The sequence below is a fragment of the Carettochelys insculpta genome, chromosome 6, assembly GCF_033958435.1.
Source record: "Carettochelys insculpta isolate YL-2023 chromosome 6, ASM3395843v1, whole genome shotgun sequence".
Lineage (NCBI taxonomy): Eukaryota > Metazoa > Chordata > Testudines > Carettochelyidae > Carettochelys > Carettochelys insculpta.
Genome location: NC_134142.1, coordinates 111,793,126 through 111,816,109, shown reverse-complemented (window position 1 = coordinate 111,816,109; position 22,984 = coordinate 111,793,126). Strand labels below are relative to the sequence as shown.

The 22,984-nt window shown below is 43.1% G+C and overlaps 1 protein-coding gene across 1 annotated transcript in view; it reads left to right on the top strand.

Annotated features, from left to right (window-relative positions):
* Positions 1 to 22,984, top strand: part of MUC5AC (mucin 5AC, oligomeric mucus/gel-forming) — a 152,976-nt gene that overhangs the window by 73,788 nt on the left and 56,204 nt on the right. Inside the window, exons 2-9 of the mRNA XM_074998547.1 lie at positions 12,994 to 13,062; positions 15,346 to 15,420; positions 16,002 to 16,263; positions 16,892 to 17,006; positions 18,512 to 18,602; positions 21,050 to 21,159; positions 21,792 to 22,008; positions 22,818 to 22,943. Coding sequence (XP_074854648.1) covers positions 12,994 to 13,062; positions 15,346 to 15,420; positions 16,002 to 16,263; positions 16,892 to 17,006; positions 18,512 to 18,602; positions 21,050 to 21,159; positions 21,792 to 22,008; positions 22,818 to 22,943 — 1,065 coding nt within the window. The remainder of the gene's footprint in view (positions 1 to 12,993; positions 13,063 to 15,345; positions 15,421 to 16,001; positions 16,264 to 16,891; positions 17,007 to 18,511; positions 18,603 to 21,049; positions 21,160 to 21,791; positions 22,009 to 22,817; positions 22,944 to 22,984) is intronic.

Sequence of the window (22,984 nt, the reverse complement as noted above, 5' to 3'; positions counted from 1 at the left end):
CTCTGGGCACTACTATGGATTTATGAAACAAGTCAATAAATAGGATTGAAGGTGAAATAGGCACTAGAGAATGCTTCTTTGTCCTTCTATTTCTATCCCCTTCATTTTAAAATAACTGCTACCCACTCACATTTGGCTTCTTATATTTTCCTACCAACACAGCAGGAAGAATGAACTTCTGTTAATGGCTATGTCTACACGAAGACACTACATCGAAGTAGCCTACTTTGCAGTAGCAATATCAAAATAGGCTACTTCGATGCATATCATCCACACATCCTATGGGGCTGCTGCTGTCGACGTTCAACGTTGAAGTAGCAATGGGGAATGTTGAAAGGAGACTCCCTGGAAGGAAATGTGGAACGTCCACACACACAAGCACTCCCAGTCAAAATAAGGGGCCAGGAAAGCCCGCGGACTGGATCACAGGCTGGATTAGTCCTTCTGGGACAAGAACAAGCCACTCCTTTAAAGGGCCCTCCCAGACACACTCGGCCTGCACAGCACGAAGTCTGCAGAGCACTAGCCACACTCTCGCAAACCGACGCCAGCAGCTATGGACCCCCAGCAGCAGCAGCAGCAGCACCTGCAAGACTTCCAGGTAGTCACCCAAGGAGCAAGCACCCTGCTAGGCGCTGCATGGGAGGCCGCCCAGCAGCTTCTGGCAGGGGGTCCCTCCCAGGGGCAGATGGGGATGCCCCTGACCATGGGGTTCCCCTATTCCACCCCCGCCAGATGCTCCACGGACTCTGGAGCTACCCCACCAGCTCCGAGTGGTGGGAGCAGCTGGTCATGGGGGAGTGAGATGATAACATGTGGCTGCAGAACTTCCGCATGTGCTGGCAGACCTTCCTGGAGCTCTGCCAGTGGCTCACCCCCGTACTGAGGCACCAGGACACCCGCATGTGGTGCTCCCTCCCCATTGACAGGAGGGTTGCAATAGCTGTCTGGAAGCTGGCCACTCCAGACAGCTACCCCTCCGTGGGACACCAGTTTGAAGTGTGAAAGGCCACGGTCAGGGCCGTAGTCATGGAGGTAAGGAGGCCTGGGCACGCACCCACTGGGAGGTGGGGGGGGGGGCGGGGAGGGGGCCGGGTGTGGGGCTGGGGAGGAGGGGTGCTGGGGAGGGAGGGGCTGGGTTGGGGGGTGCCTGGGGAGGTGCCCGGAAGGGGGGCCTGAGGGGGAGGGGCCTGGGGCACCCTGCACACCCTCACAGGCACTTGTGTTCCCTCCCCACAGGTGGTCCGTGTGCTCAATGGCATGCTGCTCCAGAGGGTTGTCTGAGTCGATGGCCTGGAAGCAGCCGTTGCCAGATTTGCTGCCATTGGGTTCCCGAACTATTTTGGGGTCCTGGATGGAACCTACATCCCCACTTGCACCCTGGACCACAGCAGGGGAAGATACATTAACTGGAGGGACTACCAGTCCGTGGTCCTGCAGGCCATAGTGGACATCCGGGGCCGCTTCCAGGATGTCTATGTGGGCTGGCCCGGCTGTACACACGAAGCCTGTGTCTTCCAGAACTCAGGCCTGTGCCACCGGCTGGAGGCAGGGACCGACATCCCCCAAGAGGGAGATCCCTCTAGGGGACACCGCCATGCCCCTCTGCCTCTAGGAGGACACGGCCTACCCCACTCCAGCCCTGGCTCGTGCACTGATACACCATCCACCTCACCGCCAGCTAGGAGTGGTTCAACGCCCAACTGAACCATGCCCTCTAGGTAGTGGAGAGGACCTTCGGCCGCCTGAAGGGCCACTGGCAGTGCCTCCTTGCCTGCATGGATGTCGGCCTCCAGAACATCCCCCAGATTGTGGGCACCTGCTGCATGCTCCACAACATTGTTGAGAGCAAGGGGGAGGCCTTTGTCCAGGGGTGGGCAGTTGAGGCCAACACAGGCTTCCCTCAGTTGGCCACCGTACCCAGTTGCCAGGCCCACCGCTAGGGGGTACAGGTCCACGAGGCTCTGGCAGCCCATTTTGATCAGGGAGACCCCGAGTACCTCCCTGGTCTTCCCCGGAGGGCCCCACACACACTGCCCTCACTGCCTGCACACCACCCACAATGCCTGCACACCACCCCCACTGCCCACACATCATCCCCCCAAGAAGCACACATTTCAGGTTCTTTAGAAAATAAAACTGTGGATATTGAAAACCGATAAACTGTCTTATGTGCACAACAAAAACTGGAACCAATATACAAAGAAGGACAACTATATACGAGGGGAACAACTATATACAAGGGGGACAACTATAGACAAATGTGGGACCAGTGGATGGCTCGGCCATTGGCCAATCAATCTGGGATGGGTGTAGAGGGGCGCGACCCCTGCTGGGTATGGGTTGCGGCCCCCACCCCTTGTCCGTGGTCCCCAGCATGGCCAGTTGAGGGCCAGGAGGACCAGCAGATATGGCTGGGATGCCTCCACTGACTGGTCTTCAGCACCAGTGGGCTCCGGTCCTGGGGGGCTGGCAGGCGGCATGGCAGGCGGTGCAGCAGGTGGGGCGGCAGGCAGCGAGGCAGGTGGCATGGCAGGAGGGGTGGCAGGTGGTGAGAAAGGCAGTGCAGCAGGTGGGACAGCAGGGGTTGAGGTAGATGGGGCAGTGGGGAGGGCAGCAGGAGGCGTAGCAGGGGGCAGGAGCCAGGTGACAGCCTCCCGGATTGACGCGGCTATGTCCCGGAAGATGCCCATGAATTCCTGCCATGCCACCCAGTGCCAGGTTGACTCCTCCCTAACGAACTGCAGCCTCTCCTCAGCCACCTTCGCCTGCTGCTGGAGAGCTGCCAGGAGCTGGGGGTCCACAGGGGCCATCCCCTGGGCCAGGCAGTGGCGCGCCTGTCCCGCTGGCCTTGGAGGTGTCCCCAGGTGCTGGCAGTGCTTAACCTCTGGTGGGCTCTCAGGGACCAAGGAGGGTGCTAGGCTGCCTGGGGCTTTGGATGGTGCAGCTGCAGAGAGGGAGAGAGGGAGGGGAAGGCTGTTAGTACTGTGCCCTGGCCCATGGCCCATTCTCCCCACTTCCACTAGGGTGCTGGGTCTCCATCCCCATAAGTGGGTGTGGTGTCCCTGTTGGGTGTCCCCATTGCATGGTCCCCCTGCCCCCGGGGTTAGGGCATGGTGCTGTCCACGGGTGTGGGTGCTGACAGGCACTGATGGCCATGCCACCATCCTGGGACCGGGCTTTGACTGAGCAGTTGAGGGTCAGCGTCCACTGGGGGTGTGTGGGGCTCTCAGTCATGTCTGGTGCCCTCACCCCATGGCCCCAGGGGTGTGTGCCCTGTGGGTTACATACCTGACTGTCCACTGCTGTGGCTGGGGGAACCCCAGGAGGCGGACGCCCGGCTGGTGCTCTGGGAGGGAAGGTCTATGAGGAGCCCCCCCTCCTTGCTGCTGGAACCCTTCTCCTCCATCCCAAGGTGGGAGGGCTCCTCGGGTGGGCCCCAGCATGCGGGGCTGGTCTCCAGGCCAGACTCCGTCTCCGAGTATTGCTGGGACTCCTCAGCTGCGGTGTCCAATGTGGCCTGGAGGGAGGAGGTGTCCTGGGGTTCCAGGATGGACCTGAGCTCCCTATAATAGGGGCAAGCGGTGGGGGCAGCCCCAGACCGGCTGGCCAAATCCCGGGCCCGGGCATAACCCTGCCGCAACTCCTTCCCCTTGCTCCGGATGTGATCTGGAGTGTGGGCCAGGTAACCCCGGGCAGCCGGGCCCTCAGCCAGTTGGGCAAACACTTTCAGATTCCGATGCTTGCTCCCCAACATGTGGAGCACCTCCTCTTTACCCCAGAGTGCCAGCAGGTCTCAGAGCTCAGCCTCTGACTTTCTAGCCCTCTATTTGGCTGCCGGGGGTGCCTGGGACCCCTCAGGGGGGAGATCTGGGGGCACTCTGGAAGCTGTATGGATAGTATAGTGCTGGTTGGAGGGGTTGGGGTCTGTGGGGGCATGCAGGGCTGCCACGTGCATGTGCTGCTGCCTGAATGCTCGCAGCTTCCTGCCACAGGAAATCTGGGTCCGTGGTGCTTTAAGGGCTGCTGGGCACAGTGATCATAGAGCCCTGCAGGAGCTGGACAGAGCGTCTCAACCCCTTAGCTGATTGCCACCATGCAGGACCCTGCTGTTTCGAAGTAGTGGACGCAGATTGTCTATACATGCCCTTCTTTGATGTTGACCATCGACATAGGGCACTACTCCCACCTTTGGATAGGAATAGCGATTTCAACGTCTCACCGCCTAATGTCAATTTCAACGCTGAAATAGCGCATGGCGCATGTAGACACAATGCATGCTATTTTGACATTGTGGTGGCTACTTTGAAGTAGCTGGCTAGTGTAGACGCACCCAGTATATTGCCTTTGAACTAGACCTCAGCAGCTTCCATTTTGCTCCTCAAAATTCACTGGAAAAACTCTCTGCTTTGCTCTTTTTTTAGGTATCACAGTGTGGTCTCGTACAGGGTATCAACTAACTGCAGTGACAGATGGCAACAAAGTGGTATGTCACTATTTTAGGGATGTAGTTTGGATGATATTTTTGTTGAGTTTATCTGTACTGATCATACTTATTTAACATATTATAAGCGAGGGGAGGAGAAAGAGGGAAAACAAAAATAGATAAAAGAGAAACCCAAGGTAGAGGGGAGGACCGTTAAAGGGAGGAAGGAAAAGGACACTAAGGAGGAGGAAAGGGAAAAGAGAGGAAGTAAAGTATGATAGATAGCTATGAGGTGACTCACACATGAGGGTATCCTTAGGGAAGCATCACAAGAAGAAAACCAGGAAGGCAAGTGGAATATAGCTGAAGTGAAGAGATTGTGAGGGGGAGAGTTGGAGCAAGCAGCTAATCGGTAGAGAGGAAAGTAATGTAGGTGTTTTTTTTGTTTTGTTTTGTTTTGGTTCAGTTTGGTTTGGGGTTTTTTTGGATACAATATTTCTGTGCATGACAGAGGCTACATCTGCGCTGCAATCTGAGGTGCCTGTGCAGCTTGGGTAGACAGATCCATACTAGTTACACCTACACTAGTATGCTCAAAAAACATTGTTAGTAATGCATATAGGTGCCACTGCATGTATCCTGCTATTTTTAGTTATTCCTGGAAGAGTAGATCTAGTGGGGACATGTCTACTTGAGCTGCAATATCACTTCAGACTCCAGTGTAAATATAACCTAAAAGAAACCTAGAACTAGACCTGTAGGAAAGCAAAGGTGCCATTAATGTATGAGCTAAAACAATCCAGAGTAAACTAGGAATCTTAAAATAAAGTGAAAAACCCTCACTCTGGTTTGCAGTGCACTTAGACACAAGTACAGAGTCACACTGGGAATTTACAGTAATCTCACATTATAGTGCTAATACCAAGAGCCACTTGACCAGCTTACTGCCAGTAATGACATTTCAACTCTTTCCCAGTAGCCTAAAATAAGTCTTGCAAGAGTGTGGGTGTGTTAATGTAAAGGTTTCAAAAATGTGAGCCACTTTCTCACCCTGAGTAAATTGTATTTCCCAATGTAGAGGCATTAGGACAGGTCTAAGGCCAAACTCCTTCCTAAAGTAAAATTGCAATCTGATGTAAAAGATTTTATAGTTACCGCATACAGTTAACATTTTGTAAAGTTTAAAATACAATAAAATAATTAGTGATCAAAGAGGAATCTGCTGTCTGACATTCTGGTGATAATATTTTACATTTTGATAGCACATCCCATTTAAGGATCTCAGAGAGCTTTACAAACATTTAAGCCTCAGGTTAACAGTGTCACTTGCAACAAATCACTTATATGTGCACTTAATTTAGGCACGTACTTAAAGCTAATTAATTTAAATAGGACTTATGTACATGCTTCAGTGCTGTACTGTATAGTAATGGGCTTGAGCTTTTGCTTAAATGTTTTGCCCAATTGGGTCCTAATTAATTAAGCCTCATAACAACTGTGTGAGGAGACATATTACAATTCGCATTTTGCAGATGGGAAAGGTGAACTATACAGCGGGCAAGACATTTGCCCGAGATCACTCATCGAAATGGACACAAAACCTTTTCTTCTACTTAGATTGTAAGCTCTCTGAGACAGGGACCATCTTTTTGCACAACATCTCGTACAACGAGGTCCTAGTCCTGCGATAATATAAATAAATAAATAATGACAGAATATTCAGGGCCTATTACAATCTTGTGGCAACAGAAGCATCTCAAAATTGTTTTGAAATATGTTCTCTTTTTATATTGAAAGTATGAATAGGTTATCTAACATGCTATGCTTACTCCAATGGCTTCATTTGTGTTGCAAGGTTGTAAATGATGGGAAAAATGTTGGCTAAGAAAGCCATATTAAGGAGTGGGTCATTACAAATATTATAGCCCCAATGTAGTGAGAAAATTCTGTAATCGAGACTGTGATCTAGGTAATGGACTTTAGCACTTGACTTCAGTGGGAGTACTCCCATCCTTAAATTTAGACACATGGTTTGCTAGCCTAAGGCTCCAATTCAGAATTCAAAGTTTCCATTTCCAAGCATCAAGAAACTCAATGGACTATTGTAACATCATCTATTATTTGTATTATAGTAATATAGGGAGGTCTCAACTGAAATGAAAATCCACTGTTTGTGCTGTACAAACACTAAGGCTACAGGTACGCTACTGTGGAAGATCGATCCACTCAGGGTCCATCTTCCGGGCTTTCATTTTGCACTTGTGAGAGTTGACACTCCCAGAGGTCAATGCAAGAGGCAACTCCTCGCAAGAGGCAAGGAATAAGGAAGGATGAAGTGAGAAATGCTCCCATCAGCCTTCCACCATGTGGACAGGCATGGAAGTCAACTGTGGATAAATCAATTTTAGCTATGCAATTTTAGCTAAAAATTGTGTATCGGCAGTCGACATAGCCTAAGTAAAACCTGGCTGCTACCCTTCAAAGCTTTTTGTCTAATGGGGAAATGTAGCTATATGTATGGTACAGTATATCTAATATTAGTGGAGGACGGGCGGGGGGTGTTGGTGGTTTGGCTTTGAATCCCATCAGTTGTATATAGCCATTCGCAGATAATAAAATAGATCAATTATACCATATTTGACAATATGCCACAAACACAAACAAGAGTCAGATACCCAGTTTTGTTTATTTAGATGTCCACAGGAAATTCAGATGACAGTGGTTATAAAATATCACTGGTTGTTGACTTGGAAAATTTAGTTCAGGCCTTATTTGGAACTCATAGATCAATTCATTTTATCATCAGGATATACAACTAAATTAGGAATATCAGTATGGCTAATGAATGAACAGTTAATAGCTCCTGACAATCATCTTCCTTTATCTTGGAATCTTCAAAAAATAAAATAACTTGGGGTTGAATACTCACATGAGCATAGTATAGTGACAAACTCAATTCTGCTTCCATTGAAGTTAAAGGCAAAACTCCCATTGACTGAAACAGAAACAGAACTGGGAAGGAAGATGCGGTGGATTATTCTGTGCTAAATGTGGCTTTAGGTTACAGCTGAGGAAATCATAAGCTTCTGTTGTGGTTTTTTGGTTGGTTGGTTGGTTGGCTGGTTGGTTATCTACTAAATCTACAATTATCCAGATAAGTGCTATTCTTGTTATTCTAATAAATGAATATTTTGCTTGTGAAGTTAATTTATCCAGTGAATGATAATATACAATTATTAGCCATGTCCAGAGACCTAGATAAAATTCCAGCAAATGTGTGTGAATTTAAATTTCCACATTTCTTCCTTCAACACTCTATGGAAAGATTCCAGTTTAATACATGATTGGAGGTTAGAGTGTTAGATGAGCTGATTATATCGGTAATTTATGAACAAATTGGAAAAGGATCATTAGTTTAAATTGTAGCATCTATTTAACTTGGTTGAGTACCAAGATAAGAGAAGTTACTGGGCAAGAACATGAAATCCTAACTCATTCTGACGCAATAGAGCATTTAAGAGGTCCACAAACTGGTCCATGGGATCCAAGATATTTTATTTCAAAAACTCAAAAATAATGGGCAGAATCTATGTTTATTGTATCCCATTCACCCCCACTAAAGTCATGAGGGCTGAACTTTCACGTCAAAAGCATAGGCTCTGTCTTCACTCATGAGCACCATTAGATAGTCATCATTATCAACAGTGCCTACTCTATGGTTTCTGGGGCATCACAGCATTTCCCTTCACATACAATTGAAAAGATCTGTAGTGACTCAGAAACCACTGTGTGGTGGTAGCTGTTGATAAAATTTGACTTAGCAATGGCAAGCAAAGCAATGATTCATAAAAGGTCAACATTTTCACTCATTAATATGGGCAACCCCATTGAAATAAGTTTGCATACCTATATCTGAGACTAGTATTTAGTTGGGTTTATCCAATTATTTTACCTTTACCGTATATCAGTTATAATTTTCTGCCTTACAAACTGCTATAAATATAAAAATAAGAAAGTACAGTTTGAAAGTCAGAAAATCATATATGACTTAATGATAACACACATTGATCTTTTTCACTGTATAATACTTGGTTGAAAGTATCTTTAGTCATATTTGTCACCCTTTGATTTTGGGCCAAATGCTATACCAATTTATAACTCCCACTGAATAGAATTTCACAAAGTGTAATTCATGGCATAATTTGACCAGTTGTTTTCTTCATTATGCTATATGTATTTACCTGTGCTTCATTTATTATAACATCACTAAATCATTTGAATTTTGAAAGGAAAAGTAGCATCTCACCTCTATTCTAATATTCTGGGAATTAATAAAATATGAATTTTTTATCTTTTTCTCCTAACTGCTGAAACTAATTCACCAAATATAAATAGAGTCCTCTAGAAGAACACCTGTTACTATATTAGATGTGTGAAAAGACTGACAGATAAAACACAATAATACAAAGTAATAGACCTTAAATAAATGCACTGTCCTATTTACACAAACTCACTGTTCACATTCACGTTGCTCCCAATATAATTGAACCTTCTTAAGTTCATTCCTGATAAAGTGTTTATTTTATGTCACAAGGAAATCTACACCAAATTATATTGAATATATTGTCTTTTTTATGGGCAAGAGATATACATATATTCAGTATTCTGACATATACCTAATGTTTCTGTTCAGTTAGTTATGTTTACTGAGAGCTTATCTATGCATGAAAATTAATACAGAATAAAATACTTTGCTAATTTAAAAGTTAATCCATTCCCAAAATGAATTAAACTATGAAACTAAACTGTTGTTCCAGAATAAGACCTTCAACATACAGAATTAATCAAAGACAGCTATTCCAGAGCAATTTTCCTTGCAGACAAGTTTTTAGAAGGGATAAAAATCTGATCCAGCACTGTGACTGGTGAACCCTCTCGGAGTAAGAAGTCCTTCTTGGGAGGGTTTTGTTTCTGACTATCCAGCATTGCACAGCTTCACTGCATATTCCTACTCTGTGCCTGGCATATGGATAACTGTTGGCCTTCAGTTTTCTTAGTGTCTTCATCTTCAGAAGCAGAAATTTCATGCACCAAGGTATAAAATCTCTTTTCAAAAGCTGAGAATCCCAAAGATGAAAGATTTTATCTCACAGCTTGAATGACAAAGAGCTAGTGTTTTGCTCGCTGGAGAAATTAGATTGAAATCCCTGTTGTAGTCACAAAAATCTACCTCTTTTCCATTCTAAATCCCATCCCTGACCTCCAAAAAGTCATTCTTGAATTATATTTATTGCAAGTCTGTAATAACTGGAGACACTAACACTGAGAAAAACTGTTCCTCATTGCTGCTTACTTGGAATTCCTTCAGTAGTAAAGAACACCCCTCCCAGAATGCAAATACAGTTGCCCAGCCCCTACGAAAGCTGGAGCATCCTTTGTTTACTTATGCACCTGCAGAGGAAAGTTAAAATCTCTGAAGCTCCACCTTTTAGAAACTTGTGAAGTAGTCTGGGAACTTTGCCAAAGTCTATTCTGTTGCTATATAAGACTTGCAACAGGACAAGTGCCTCTTCAGAAGCCCAAAGTTTGGTAATCTCTACCGAACTCCAGTCAGGATGGGCATAGGCTGGGGTTTACGAATACCACTATGGATACCAATATTAGTGCTCACCTTTATGCAGAACAAAGGTAGGAAGTTAGAGTTGCTTTTTATTTTTATTACTTTAGATGATTTGTAATTTGCTTGGCAGTTGGGAAGACTTTTTAGTGGCTTCTGGTTTGCTTTGTGAAACTAATAGCTGAGATGTCTCGGTCCTTTTCTATTAACTTTTTTTTCTAATGTTGCTTCAATCATTTCATATTTCCCTCAAGACCAGCAAAAGCAGTTGGATGAATAGAAAAAACATGGTCAATGGAATTTCACTTGCATAACTGAGAGTAGAAGTTAGTTATCTTCCCTGGTCACTTTTACCAATTTCAGTCATTGTGGATTTGATCTTTTTTTTTAAATATGAATGTGCAAATCAGCTGAAAATATGGCTAGTTAATAACACAGACAGTGAGCTTTACTTTGGATCTCATATTGTCTCCTTGTGACACTATGTTTTTCTGTTATTAATCCTTAAATTCACAGCTTCTTCTTTTCTGCTGGTGTTCCATTTCATTAATTCAATGCTTCACATTTCTGCCTCTTAGTCAAAGACTTTGTATAAATGTTATGTTCATTAATGTATCACAAAATAGAGCTAAAATAGAAAAAATGTCACTTTCCCCTTCTTCAAGTTAAACAGTTCCTAGGGAATTATGTGCCTGAGTTTTTATGGCTAAATGCACACCCATCTTACCAGTTCTCTTTTGCTTTCAGTTTTCTAATACTCTGAATCAGAGAAGTTCATAATAAAAATATTGTGTTAATTTGAATACCGTATTGAAACCTAACTTCCAACAACAAATAAAGCCTGCTTTTACAGACATGACAACAAACGTAATTAATTAATTTAGCTAGAACAGAGCAGTTGTAGGCTATAGAGAACACAAAGTGTTGAGAGACCACATTGCTCATTCAAAATATAAAAATGACTTTAATACTATATATCAATTTAGCTGAAAAGCCTCTTGTGATGGCAAGAAAAGAAGTGATAGAAAGGATGACACAAAAAAGAGGCAGTAGAGTGTGTCATGAGACCATCAATGCCAAGATTCTAGTGATAACCAAAGGCTGTGATGGAGCAAATATATAAACAAATCAAGGGCAATATTCTTGCCCAGTGTCATCCTGTTACATCCACTGTTAAAACCAGGGTCCAGAGTGCACAGGCCTAGCCTTCTATCTTCCAAAGAGGATATTTGATATTCACATCCTGCTAAATCTTTTATTCACTCTGTCCTTTGTTAATTCACTCCATGGTGAAACTAATACAATGTTCACTTCTAGTGCTTTTTGATCTGGTGCACAAATCCTAATGAGTAATTTTACTTCTTTCTAAACACTAGGCAGTTCCACACTAACCTTTACTAAAACCTTCTTATACGCCCTTATAACACCAAGGGACTAATAGTGACATTACCAGCCACTGACAATGGGCATGGAAATGTGGCATGGCATAGACGCTGTGCTGAATGCATGCTAAGAGGAAAGCAGGATGAGTCCCTTGGCTAGGATTAAATAATATACACTTTGAAAGGGTGCACAGTGAGTTGCTCCAGAGCCAGCCTCAGGAATTCAGCTAGTGCAGAGGGGGACCTGGCAACACCTCAGCCCCTGTCAGCCTCACCCGTTTCAGATGACTAGTATCAGTGGTGGCATGAGCAGTCATTCTACACTCAGTCAATACAGGATTTTGACTGACTTTCACACAAGGGCTCCCCAGATCTGCTCAAGAACTATCAGAATTGCCCTTAGTATTCTGTTTTTTCATTAAGCAGGGGTTTTTGTTAAACGAGGATAGAGTGCAGCTTTATATTTTGAAGTGATGGTGCAAAGAAATATCTTCAGGATCGTGTTATTATTTTGAATTAAAATCAAGTTGGGGGCCCAATCTGCAATCTGAAATATATCAGTCACCAGCCCAATTCAGCCTAAAAAGTCCACATTGCTACTAGATAAGTTTATTCTTCTGCTAGTTACTATTTCTGGTGTTCATAGTTATAAACCAGCTACCATGGGTCAAGTTCTGCTCCCAATAACAGAGTATATTGGTTGGCCTTTTTCCTCTAAAAAGAGTTCTTCCAGTACAAAGCAGACTTCTCTAGACCGTTCTATTGTTATTCTTATTTCTATAATGCCAAAGATATAAATAGGGTTTTATAGCTGGCTCAGTTGTTCAAAATTCACAACAACCAGAATCAAATGGAGCCTTTGCTCCAAATGGCCATGAAGGCCAGAGAGGGCACAGGGTGGCTGTAAAAGAAAGAGACAAATTATCTACTCAGTTTTCATTGGTGTAACCCCTGTGATCTTGGTAGAACTTTCATTGTTACAGCTGAAAGAAAAAATTGTCTCAGGGGCATAATGGGTCAGGTTTTGACTAGTGTTAGTCAGGCTAGCTCCTTTATGGAGCTATGCCAATTTACACAGTTAAGGAACTGCCCCAGTAGTTGGCAGACAGGTATGCATTTTTAGAATGGATTTGAAGGAGGAGAGGGGAGAGTTCAGTAGAAAATTATTGACCAGCTAGCAGGTTGCTCAGGGAAAGCAGAGGGGAAAACCTCAGGTGTGAATCAGTACAGAAGAAATAAAGATAAGGAAGCGGCTTACCAGACACCATACTCTCAGAGACTCCCTCCCTTTTTTAGATCAGCTGTCACTAATGAGAAAAATCTTTCATTTTCATCTTTTAAAATATTTTCATCCACACATCCTTTCTAGTTACACTTGTCCCAGTATGTGAGGGGAGGGAAGGGGAGGAGGAGGGTATTTGTATTTGCCACAGCCTAATAAACCACCCTTATCACTTAGTTTTCATGTCTAAAAGAATGCTAATTTCACAGATTGCATTGTTCAGTCAGATGTTACTGAAGAATTTATGAGCACAACACCCCAAAGTAAACTTTTTTTTTTGCTTCAGTTCACGCCCAATATGAAGACCAACAAGCAAATTACGATGACTATTCATATGTCCAGCAGGGACATGACTGTAAGTGGTTACAGTTTACTTATTTATTTTGATAACCTAAGTTCAGCCATTGTTGTAGAAACTCATTGCAATTGACTTAGATTAATTACAGTGTACTGTGCCTTGAAATGAAGAGAGAGAAACAATTCCCTAAACACAATGTTCAGCTCCCTGGAATTGGTACTGTAGTGCCAGATAGTCAGCTGATGTAAACTGGTGAAGGTCCTCCAAAGTTAGCAGGGCTATGTCAATGTATACCACCTGAGGACCTGGTACATTGAAGCCACACTGTTATTTAATTTATCATTATGCAACATGTACATACTTTATATTGACATGGGTCTTTTACAAGGTGCATGTGTGTACATATGTATCAAAGTAATCAGATAATCAGTAATAAAAAGTACTAGTTTCTTCATTCTGTTGAGATAGCATCACTCACTAAAGGCAAAAAGAGAGAGAAGTATTTCAATACATGTGCCATAAGTAGTACAGATTTGTATTACATATATTTTACTGCTCGGTAGAACAAAGTAGCTATATTTAATAGGATAAGGGATGTCTATTGGCTGCTAATATAATGCTAGTGACAGGATACAGCATATGTTGTATAAAAATTCTAACAAAATGACCCTTGCTCCTTTCTCCAGTAAATTTATTATAATATAATTTACCTAATCAGTCTAAAAATCTGAACAATAACCTAAGCTGAAATGAGCCATGAGGACAGACCCAACAGATGGAAGTTGAAGGTAGACTATGGCAAACACTATTAACCTTGAGTGTACATAACCAAAGTAACAACCAGTCAAGAGAAGTGGTGGGCTCACTATCCCATGAAGTCTTTAAATCAAGACCAGTTGGCTTTCTAAAAGAGACACTCTGTTTCAACCATAAATCACTGGTCTAGATTGAGCAACCCCTGGGAGATATTGTGTGGTTTCTGTTATGCAGAAAATCAAGTTTCAGGAAGATAAAGGTCCCCTTTGGCTTTCGAAGGTATGACTTTATGAATGCAGATATCATCCTTCATTTACTGCCAAGAGCTTTAAAAAATCTCAGAAGGAGTTTTAAAGGAGAGTAACACTTTTCTTCATCTTTGCCTCCCAATATCTGCAAGTAGAAAACTGTAGTGAAGATTCCCCAGTAGGTGTTGAGAAACCATAAAGCAGGGTACAGCTTTTCTGAATCTCAAGCCCATTCAATACTGCAACCCAGAGGAAGTACTGGGGATAAACACAGCAAATGTAGGGACACATCCTGAAAATGGGAGTCCTTATGGGAAAAAAGCACTAGGTTCTATGATTAAGGGTTTTCAAAATTTTGCAAGAATTTGTTGTTTGCCTGAATTTGGCTATACGTGAGTGTTTACAAGTACTTGCAGCTAAGAAAATAATGAGATCTAAACAACCTCTGGTGTGGTTTCTCAACACCAGGCAGTGAAACCCTCCTATAGTTTTTCCACTTCTACATATGCTGGGAGCCAAAGGTCCTGAATAATTTTAATCTTCATTGTGTTGCCTGAGGTTTTTATATAGTTCCTATTATACATAAAGGATTAAATTGGTATCAGCTTGCAACTTTTTCTTTGGGCAGGTGGGGTCAGATTCAGCTGCGTTCTTTGTGTTAGAAAGCACTACTGACTTGAAGAAAGATTGTCACTATTAGTGACAGTTTGTACTGAAAGCCAGAATTTAAGGCAGTGGCATTAAGCCATTAATAGAAACCCGTGGAAACTTTCCAGAGAGCATTACTTGTCTTAAAAGCCTTTAGCCACTAATGGAGCTAGTAGATCCATATCTGGCTGGGTCTACACAAGCCCCTTCCTTTCGAAAGGGGCATGTTAATGAGCAGGTTCGAAAGATGCTAATGATGCACTGCAATGAATATGCAGCGCCTCATTAGCATAATGGCAGCCACTGCAATTCAAAAGTGCGGCTTTTCAAATCGTGCGCAGCCTGTGGAGATGGGACCTTCCAAAAGGACCCCCCCCCAGTTTTTGAAAGACCTTCTTTCTAACACCAGATAGGAAGAAGGGCTTTCAAAAACTGGGGGGGTCCTTTTGGAAGGTCCCATCTCCATGGGCGGTGCGCAATTCGAAAAGCCGCACTTTCGAATTGCCGCAGCTGCTATTATGCTAATGAGGTGTTGCATATTCATTGCAGCGCCTCATTAGCATCTTTCGAACCTGCTCATTAACATGCCTCTTTCGAAACAAAGGGGCTTGTGTAGACACAGGGTCTGTGTTTGTCAGCTCATTTACTGACCCTCTTGATTAGTGACAATTGTATTTATTTTCTTTAGATGATTCTGTACCAGTAACTAAACCACAGGAAGTGACAATCATCTCACTGCCAAGAACAACACTGGCAGTAAAGCGTAAGTTATATGAGTGTCGCAGCTCAGACTTCCATGCCTTCATTGGACATTGATCAGAGCAGTAGAGTGAGGAGCAAGTGTAAAGATGGATAGACTAAGAGAATAATTAATTGAATGAATAATATATACACAAATAAATAAATAGCTAGGTAAGAAGACAAAATAGAGATTAGAGAACAACAAGAAGTCTTGTGGTACCTTATAGACTAACAGATATTTTGGAGCATAAGCTTTCGTGGGCAAAGACCCGCTTCATCAGATGCATGAGTGGGGGGGTGGTTTCAGAGAGGTATTTAAAGAGTGGGGTCCCAGTAAGAGAGAGGGCCAGAGCTGACAAGGTCTATTCAGCAAGGTGGAAATGGCCCAGTAGCAACCGTACTTATCCAAATAGGAAAAAAACAAGTCAGATCGGACAGGGGGATGTGAGCCTTTGTCAGAGTCTAATGGGGAGCTATTAGCACCCAAAGCAGAGAAACTTTGTGTTTGTCATGTAGATAAATGGATAAATATGTAAATTAATAGACAGTGACACTTACACTGGAGTTTTCAATTCAGCTCTAAAATTTGTTTTGAACCCACAGCTGGTAACCCTGCTCACAATGGACGTGTGTGCAGCACCTGGGGCAACTTTCACTACAAGAACTTTGATGGAAATATCTTTCACTTCCCTGGGCTCTGCAACTATGTCTTTGTATCCCACTGCAAATCTGCCTATGAAGACTTTAACATCCAGATCAGGCACACTGTGATAGAAAATACTGCAGTGATCAGCCATATCACCTTGAAGCTTGATGGAGTGGTGGCTGAACTGACCTCAGACTCCGTCGTGGTCAATGGCAACCCGTAAGTTCAAATGTCCTGTCAGCTGAAATTGGCAACATCGGTATTGCCCCTATTGGTTTGTTTGGAAGGATACCTATTTCAGTCACACTCTGAATGGATGAGTGTTCCCTCTAATTTTTCCATCCATGGGTGGAATAAATATCGTTATGTGTACTGAGGCATGTGTGGGTGTGTACCATCAACGGAAACACATGCTGCCCACTGTGGGTGGTTATGGGCACTCTGCTAGTCAGCTGGGCAGCACCTCATCACTCCCGGGCCACTTCTCAAGCACTTAGAATACAAGGAACACTGCACCTGATGTGCAGTTGCTAAACAGACATAGCACTTCCAAGGATTATATCATATAGGAGATAGACTAGCATTTCATAAACTGAAACCTTGCTTACAGATGGACTGAAAAGGAATGGCACCAAAAAACAATACTGGCCTCACAACACTTTCGAGGGAAACTGCATAGGAACTTATCCACTCTAACATTCAAAGTTACCTGAGTTATAAATCTCTTCAGTTTGTATTTAGCAAAATACACTCCAAGCAAATGCCTCATTCATTTGCATTAAAAATGTCTCAGTGAGTGGGTCTCAAATTTTGTGCTCACTTCAATTGCACTTTGATCTCTTTCCAGGGTTCAGGTGCCTTTCAGCCAGTCAGGAATCCTGATTGAGAGAGTTAGCAGCTATTTGAAAATTTCTGCCAAGTTTGGCTTGGTCTTCATGTGGAACCTACTGGATAACCTTCTGGTATGTATACATTGCAGATATTGCCAAGGACACTTACCTTTAAATTGTTCCCTTTATTGGCTGTTGTGAATCAAAGATTAGATAATTTAGGGTTTTTGCCCATTAGAAATGCATTGTGTTACCCTATTACACTTTCAATTTCCTTTCTTTTCTTGGAACTCAGCTTCTAACCACCATTCTCCTAAAGCCACTAATAGAACTTTTACTGAAATGTACTTTTCCTCACCTACTACATATATCACAGCTTTGGTGTTTGCAGCAGCTGGGCTAGATTAGGCCCAAATTTTTAGTGGTATTCAGTGTCAAAAAAAAAAATGGAGCAGAACTCCAGCAGTGGGATAGCCACCAGGACAGGGAACTGCAGTAAGGGAGCTAGACAGAACTCCCACCCTGAAATTTAGTTTAATCCATCCTACTGTTCACACAAACCCCTCTCCTACTGAAAAAACCCTATCCATCGCATTTCATCCCTAAGTCAAGGGCTAGCACAATGTCTATGCATTGCAGATTTGAAAACTTCCATAAGGGCTTTGTCTACACTTGCATTCCTCTTTCAAAAGAGGCATGCAAGTGTAGACAAAGCCAAGTAGTACATAGACCAGGGTCATAAACCTTTGTGAGGTAGGGTGCCAAAATTTGCATATCTGGCACCTCATTTACATATTCTTATTTCAAAATTGTTTGTTTCAAAAGAAGAAAAGCAGTTTAGACACTGCTCTTTCAAAAGTAAACCACATCTTCGAAACAATCCTTTTTCCCAATAAACAAAGGGAAGAAGGAGTTTTTCACAGACGGGGTTTACTTTCAAAAGAGCAGTGTCTACACTGCTTTTCTTCTTTCGAAAGAAGCTATTTTGAAATAAGAATATGTAAATGAGGTGCCAGATATGCAAATCTGCACCTCATTTGCATTTTCGAGTTCCCTCATTTGCAGACCTCTGTCAAAAGAGGAATGCAAGTGTAGACACAGCCAAGTAGTACATAGACCAGGGTCATAAACCTTTGTGAGGTAGGGTGCCAAAATTTGACTTTTTGACCTCTATGCATGGTCCAAGTGTTGATGGTACTTTTAAAAGTCACTAATAGTCCTACTTACAACAGCTTCCTTAATAAATAAATTTAGAGGCAGAGCTTCACCATTTAGGTGGTGGTTGGTAGCATTAGCTGGTGTTTTGTTAATCCAAAGGTGGCCTAGCTTTGAGCAAGCACCCAGCTGCATAGGGGTGCAGGGGCAGGGCTGAGTTCCTGCCTCAGCTGATACTGAAAATTGGCTTGCATGCCACTCTTGGCATTCATGCTGGGGGTTGCTGAACCCTGACAGAGGCTTTGTGGTGGACCTCTGGATAGTGGTGAATTTCATCTGTAATACTGAACACACTCAGAGGGGTAGCTATGTTATCCAGTAGCTTCACAAAAACCAAACAGTTCTGTAGCACCTTAAAGACAACAAATTTACTTATTAAGTAATGAGCTCTGTATGAATAACTCACCCTGCTTTTTTTTAAGGTGGAACTGGACAAGAAATATGCCAATCAGACCTGTGGACTTTGTGGAGACTTCAATGGCATTCCAACTTACAATGAGTTCTTGTCAAACGGTAAATAACAACAACATTGCTAAGTAATGGAGTTTGATTTTATTTCCAAATCACGGACGGGAACTCGAGGGCTCATCTAGTCTAGTCCCCTGCATTTATGGCAGGATTATCTAGACTAGCACTGAGCAATATGTGGCCCACAGGTCACATACAGCCAGTAAGGATTTACATGTGGCCTGTGAGATATTTTGTATACCCTTGCCCAGGTGCAGAGTCTGCTAGATTCTGTCCATATAGTTTTTTTTCCCCTTACCAATATTACTAACCTGATGTGCATGTAAACAAAGGGTATGTGCGGTGAGGTGTATGCTGATTACACACGACATTAACCAAGAACTGTGTGCTCCTGCTGCATCTAATCCAAGCACTGCTACGGTTCAATTGGCACACGCCACAAATTTTAGGTACACAAGTGCCATTAGCAAAGTTATCCTATCCCGGGGGACTGTCATGGTTACAACAATCTTGCAGCCCACTGAGATGACGGAGGGCCACTCATCCAGCCCAATCACTAGCTTAGGTTGCTCATGACTGGACTGGACCATCCATTGAAAGTGTTTATCTAACCTGCTCTTAAAAAATCTTCAACAATGGACATTCCACAACTTCCCTAAGCAAATTGTTCAAGTACTTACTCACCCCAACATGAAGATTTTCCTAATGCCCAACCTAAGCCTCCCTCATTGTATTTAAACCTATTATTTCTTATCCTAGCCTCTGAGGTTAAGAAGAATGATTTTTCTCCCTTTTCTTCTCTTTGATATTTGATGTGCCATCTTAGTCTTCTCTTTCCCTAACTAAACAAACCCAATTCTTTCAAACTTCCCTCATAGGTCATTTTCTAGAACTTTAATCCTTTTGGTTGTTCTTCTCTGAACTTTTTTTTTCCAGTTTATCCACATCTTTCCTGTAGTGTGGTGCCCAGAACGGGAAACAGCACTCCAACTGAGGCATGATTACTGCAGAGCGGAGCAGAATTATTTTTCATGTGTTGCTTACAGCATTCCTGCTAATACATCCTAGAATGATGTTTGCTTTTTTTTTGCAAGAGTGTTACATCCCTGACTCATATTTAGATTGTGGTCCAATCTACCCTAGATCCCTTTCTGCACTTCTTCCTCCCAGACAGTCTTTTCCAATATTATATATAGGAAAGTGACTGTTTCTTCCTAAGTGAAGAATTTTGCATTTGTCCTTATTGAATTTCATCCTATCTACCTCAGACCATTTCTCCAGTTTGTCTGGATCATTTTGAATTATAATTCTATCTTCCAAAGCACTTGCAACCTCTTGCAGCTTGGTGTCATCTGCAAACTAAAGAAGTGCACTGTCTATGCCATTATTTAAATCACTGATGAAAAATTTGAACTGACCTGGACACCGGAACTGATCCCTGTGGATCCCCACTCGTTATGCCCTTCCAGTATGACTGTGAATTATTGATAACTACTCTCTGGGAATGGTTTTCCAACCATTTTGCACCCATAAGTTGCATTTCCATAGTTTATGTATGAGACGGTCATGTGAGACTGGATCAAAAGATTTGCTAAAGTCAAGATACAACAGTTTGCCGCCTGCCCACTATCCACAGGACTTCTTATCCTGTCAAAGAAAGCTATCAGTTTGGTTTGACACAGGTTTTTTTTGACAAATCCATACTGACTGCTACATATCCACTCTATTATCTCCTAGGTGTCTGCAAAATTGATTGCTGAACTGTTTGTGCCATTATCTTTCTGGGTATTTCCATCATCTTTCCAGGCACTGAAGTTAAGATGTCTGGTCTGTAATTTCCCAGGTTGTCCTTATTTCCCTTTTTATAGATAAGGGCCTTACAGGCATTAAAGGATTTAAACATTTTCCAGGGATTAGGGATTCTAGTATTCCCCAGAGGACTCAATAACAAATTGCTGATATTAACACATCTCCTACAGATTTCATCGTCGAATACAGATGTCACCTCTCCAAGGTTTAAATTGAAAAGCCAATACATTAGGATTAAATTAAGAACTCTCTATCCTTTTTCTCTTCTTTTAGACAAGACATGCCCTATATTTTCCCTTTTCCAGAGATCTGCAATCTGGGATTGTATTTGCTTCATAGAAGTGGGACACTGATCCACAGATAAATTGAGAGCCTACACTGACATTTAGTATTCTACTATACCAATGTTTAATACTGGCATGCTCTATTTTAATGCCATGTAACATTCTTATAATTGGCCTAGGTATAAAGCTGTCACAGGTAACTTCATGTTTCATTTTGTTATGTTTTGTTTTGTTTTGTTTTGTTTTTATAAAATTTCAATGCCAAACTCCTGCCAGCTATTCACACATCTTTTTTTTATCACGCTTCACCTTTGCTATCATGGCTTCCACACAAAATTAGCACTGCGTTTTCAAAGCCAATAAAAACACCAGAATAATCTTAACAATGGTTTATTGCAGATATCAAGCTGACTGAAATTCAGTTTGGGAATATGCAGAAGATGGATGGACCCACAGAGCAATGCGAGGATCCCACATCTTCCTCTGTTACAAACTGCTCTAATGAACTTGTAAGGATCTGTTCAGTAGTCTTTTGTTTTTCATTAAAATATATGCACTGCCTCCTCTTATACCAGTGAATTAGTGGCTGGCAAATTTGGAAGAGTAGGAAAACAAAAAATGAATCAAAATGAAGACAATGACGTATCTTAAAACAAAACTCTTTTAATTATCGAAGACAGTGTCTACACTGAGCCCTAGTGTCTACAGTTTGATGCAAATAAGCAGTCTTGAAAATGCAAAAAGGCAACTTATTTGCATATTCATGTGGTTAATACACATATCCATGCACTAATTTGCATTTTCATGGCAGAAATCAAGCAGTGTAGATGTGGTTCTGCTAGGGGAAGAAAAAAATTTTTTTCCAGGCATAAGGGGCTGCCAACAAAGGGGGTATTTGCCAGCAGAACCACATCTATACTCCTTGATTTCTTCCATGGAAATGCAAATTAGTCTCATGAATGTGCACATTAGCTTCATGAATATGCAAATGAACTTCCATTTTGCCTTTTCGAGGCTGCTTATTTGCATCAAACTGTTGGCACTAAGGCTCAGTGCAGACACAGCCTAAATGAAATAAATAAAATTCCTCTTTAGCTTTTCGTAAACTTTTTTGTTTTAACATGGCTATTTTCCCTCCTAGAGTTCTATCTGTCAGACAGTACTGACCGGTGAAGCATTTGTGACCTGCAATGAGTTGGTTGGTGTTCAAGACTATATCAACTCTTGCATACAAGACCTGTGCCGCTGTGATGAGTCTATGACTGACTTCTGCATTTGTAACACCTTCGCTGAATACTCCCGTCAGTGTGCCCATGCTGGTGGGCAGCCTCTGAACTGGAGAACTAAAGAACTGTGCAGTAAGTATCGCAAGAAGAGGATTTGCCCTGTGATTGCAACAAGCCCCTCATGTCCCTTTGACAGTGGAGAGCAAAGGGGGCAATTGCCCAGAGACCGGGGTCTCCGGCTGCTACCACAATAGCTCTCCCTGCTCTGCAGAAAAGTGTTTCTTGATTCAAAGATGTCTTTGATCTGCCCCATGCAGGTTCTGAGGTGGGATTACTGGGGTCCAGAACCTGCATGGGGCATATAAAAAGACTCTTCGAATCAAGACTAAGAGACACCACTACATCTTTTCCCCTGAGCAGACAGGCTGAATTCAGGAAGGGGAGGTGCGCCATGGCTTCCCTGGGGCTCAACTGAGCAGGTCGGGGAAGGAGCTGGGCTGGGCCAGGCCTGGGCTGACCCAGGACTGCTCTGGCAGGGACCGCTTGGAGCTTCTTCAGGCTGGGAGGGGGGAGCTATTGTGCCCAGCCAAGGGTAGAGAACTGAAGGTGAGGCAATCATTGATTTCTGCTCCGGAGTCCAGAATTACTGTCAGTGGGCCTGCTTGCAACAAATCCCAGCAGTCTGAAATGCACTCCTGTGCAGGTAGCCTTCAACAGGCCTACACGTCATCATTTTTACCAAGTCTGTTTCAACCTGAGTGGATCAGGGCTTACAGGAATTAAACATTTTCCAGTGACTGGTGATTCCAGTGTTCCCAGAAGACTCAATAACTCATCTCCTAAAGATTTCATCATCAGATTCAGATGTTAGCTATCCAAAGTTTAAATGGGAAAGCCAATACACAGGGATTAAATTAATTATCCTTTTCTCCTATTTTCAGACAAGACCTGCCCTTACAACATGCAGTACATGGAATGCGGCTCCCCCTGCACTGACACCTGCACCAACCCTGAAAGATCAGCACTCTGTGAAGATCACTGCATGGATGGCTGTGTTTGCCCCCCAGGCAAGTTTACATTAATTTCTTTTTCTCATATTCAAAAGCAT